We start from the raw sequence: 2,487 nt of genomic DNA, 5'->3' as shown, positions 1-2,487 counted from the left end.
CCCTGCTGTCCCACAGCCTCCCGGGAATTGCCCAGAGCTTTTCCAATTCTTGCTCAGACACCCTGTGCGGCACAGCTTCCCGCACAGCCGTCTTGATATTGGAATTTCTTCCTGCCAGTCCTAAGGCAGAGGTTTCCTCCCAGCAGAGCCACCACAGTGCTGCCCGGCACAGAGCCTGGTTCTGCCAGCGGATGCTCCGGCGCTGCTCGAGCCGATGTGGGAGCTGGGGCCAGCCCCAACGGGGCACACAACATTGCTTTATTGGCTGGAAATGTTTTGCTCGTGCTGGGTGGTGGCAGGTGTGAACGCGGCTTTTGCAGCTTCGCTTGGCCAACGCGCTGTCCTTCTCCCGCAGGCCCACGCCCGAGGAAGCTCTCAAGTGGGGGGACTCTCTGGAGAAGCTGCTGCTGCACAAATGTAAGTGTTTGCTGGTCTCTTCTGCCTCTGCTGCTGGGGGAATATCCGGACACGTGCATGAATAAATCTGGGATTTCCTATGGTAATCCCTTCTGGGGTTTGGAGGTAGACAAAGAAATGAGTCTGCCCCTTCCTGCACCCCTTCTACTCCAGCCTGGGCCAGGTGGGGATTTAGTGATAGGGGCCAGGGAGAGCTGTGGCTTGGGGCTGCAGTCCCCCTCCAGCGTGGGGAGGAAAAGGCAGCGATTCATGTGCTTCATTTGGAGCTGTGCAGTGGGTCTGTGAAGCAGGAGCTGCTTTAGACCATTCCCCTTCTTGTGTTATCACATCTGGGGCACCCTGCACTGTGTTCACAGCCCACACCCGTACCCCATAGGGATGGCGAGGGGGTTCGCTCCCCGTTGCTGCATCCTCCCCCTCAGCTCTCCATGCATGCAGCCGGGCTGAGGACTGTGCACTCAGCACACGGATGGCTTGCATTGCCATGCTTCGGCTGGCAATGCTGTCGTTGCCTGTTTTGCTCAAGGGCTCACGGAGGCGTTTTAGGGGGCTGCGGGGAGGCAGTTTAGGTTGCACCTTTGCAGGGTTGCTGAACTGCTCTCTGCCTTCGATCAGGGTGTAGAGATGTGTCTCTGTCCCTGCAGATGGACTCGCTGCCTTCAGGGCCTTCCTGCGCACTGAGTTCAGTGAGGAGAACCTGGAGTTCTGGCTGGCTTGCGAGGAGTTCAAGAAGATCAAATCCCAGTCCAAGATGGTCTCCAAGGCCAAGAAGATCTTCGCCGAGTACATTGCCATCCAGTCCTGCAAGGAGGTGAGGGCTGGCTTCTGTGCCGGCGTGTGGCTCCGCGGCACAGCAGCTGCCTGCGGAGCCGCTCACTGGCGCTGCTGGTCTCTCTGCCCACAGGTCAATCTGGACTCCTACACGCGGGAGCACACCAAGGAGAACCTACAGAACATCACCCGCAGCTGCTTCGACCTCGCGCAGAAGAGGATTTATGGACTCATGGAGAAGGACTCCTACCCCCGCTTCCTCCGCTCTGACTTGTACTTGGACATAATTAACCAGAAGAAAGCCAGCTCGCCACTGTAGACCCAAGGACTGTCTTGGGGCAGGCTGGGAGCTGTGTGTTTACATGAAATCGGGCGGCGAGGCCTTCCTAAGGGACGATGGGAGCACGCCTTCCCGCTGCCCTTCGTGCCCCCAAGCCATATTCCTGCAGTGGATGAGTGTGGGGCAGCGGAAGGCACCGAGCATGAGGCCGAGGGGACCAACAAGCCAAGCAGTCTGGTACTGCTCCATTGCCCCGTCTCACCATCGCTGGTACGACGCCTTCGGGGTGACTCCTGCATGGATTGTAGCCAGGAGGGAAGCTCCCACAAGACTACTGTGAAGCACGCACCTGAGATGCCAGTGCTGCCGGAAGGCGACGAGTGAGCCCCTTCGAGGAAGAGGACTGTTGTGCAGGGCTCCAGCAAGGGGACAACAGCACTGACAGGAGCATCTTCCCCGGATGAAAGGCTTCTGAACTGGACCAGCCCCATGATGCTGCTGTGCTTCCCTGTGCCGGCGATGCCTCACGGCTCCCCCAAAAGCAGCTATCTTGCAGGACCCCGTCGCTTCCTTCGCTCGTGGTGGGTCCCCCTGGGAGCAGCGAAACCAGCTCCTTCCCCTGTGCTGGAGGTGTGCAAGCCAACCGCCTCCCGCTCCCACCCCTGGTTTATTTATTGACCTCCTATAGCTGGACGCGTTGCTGTGTGATAGGAAATCCTCGTGTCCTTTCCTGTTCTGAAATTACAAGTGCAATATTTGTGTGTGTCGCGGTGGAGTTCTCCGGTGGAGTGGATGCCTTTTTTTCCGAGTGCGTACAACGTTTTCTAAGTTAGCAGGTTTTATCTGACAAAACGCGTTCCCTAGCAGCAGGCCGCTGGGGGAGCCTGGGTGTATATATCGTGCCCTGACGACGGAGGGTTTGGTGACGGAGAAGAGCAGCTCTGTGAATCAGACGCTCTCCTTACTCTGGATAACAATACTGTGTTTGGAGAAGCGGGGCTGGTTGCTGGACCTGGCAG

The 2,487-nt window shown here is 58.1% G+C and overlaps 1 protein-coding gene across 1 annotated transcript; it reads left to right on the top strand.

The window, feature by feature from the left end:
- The first annotated feature begins 214 nt into the window (after positions 1-214).
- On the top strand, positions 215-1,507 carry LOC104510635 (regulator of G-protein signaling 3-like). Its single transcript, XM_010152951.1, is given in 4 exon segments — positions 215-336; positions 338-417; positions 1,062-1,228; positions 1,322-1,507. Coding segments are annotated over 4 exon segments (555 nt in total).
- Positions 1,508-2,487: the final 980 nt, after the last annotated feature.

This window comes from Eurypyga helias, unplaced genomic scaffold, assembly GCF_000690775.1.
Source record: "Eurypyga helias isolate BGI_N326 unplaced genomic scaffold, ASM69077v1 scaffold1866, whole genome shotgun sequence".
Lineage (NCBI taxonomy): Eukaryota > Metazoa > Chordata > Aves > Eurypygiformes > Eurypygidae > Eurypyga > Eurypyga helias.
This window is presented reverse-complemented; position numbering and strand designations above follow the sequence as displayed.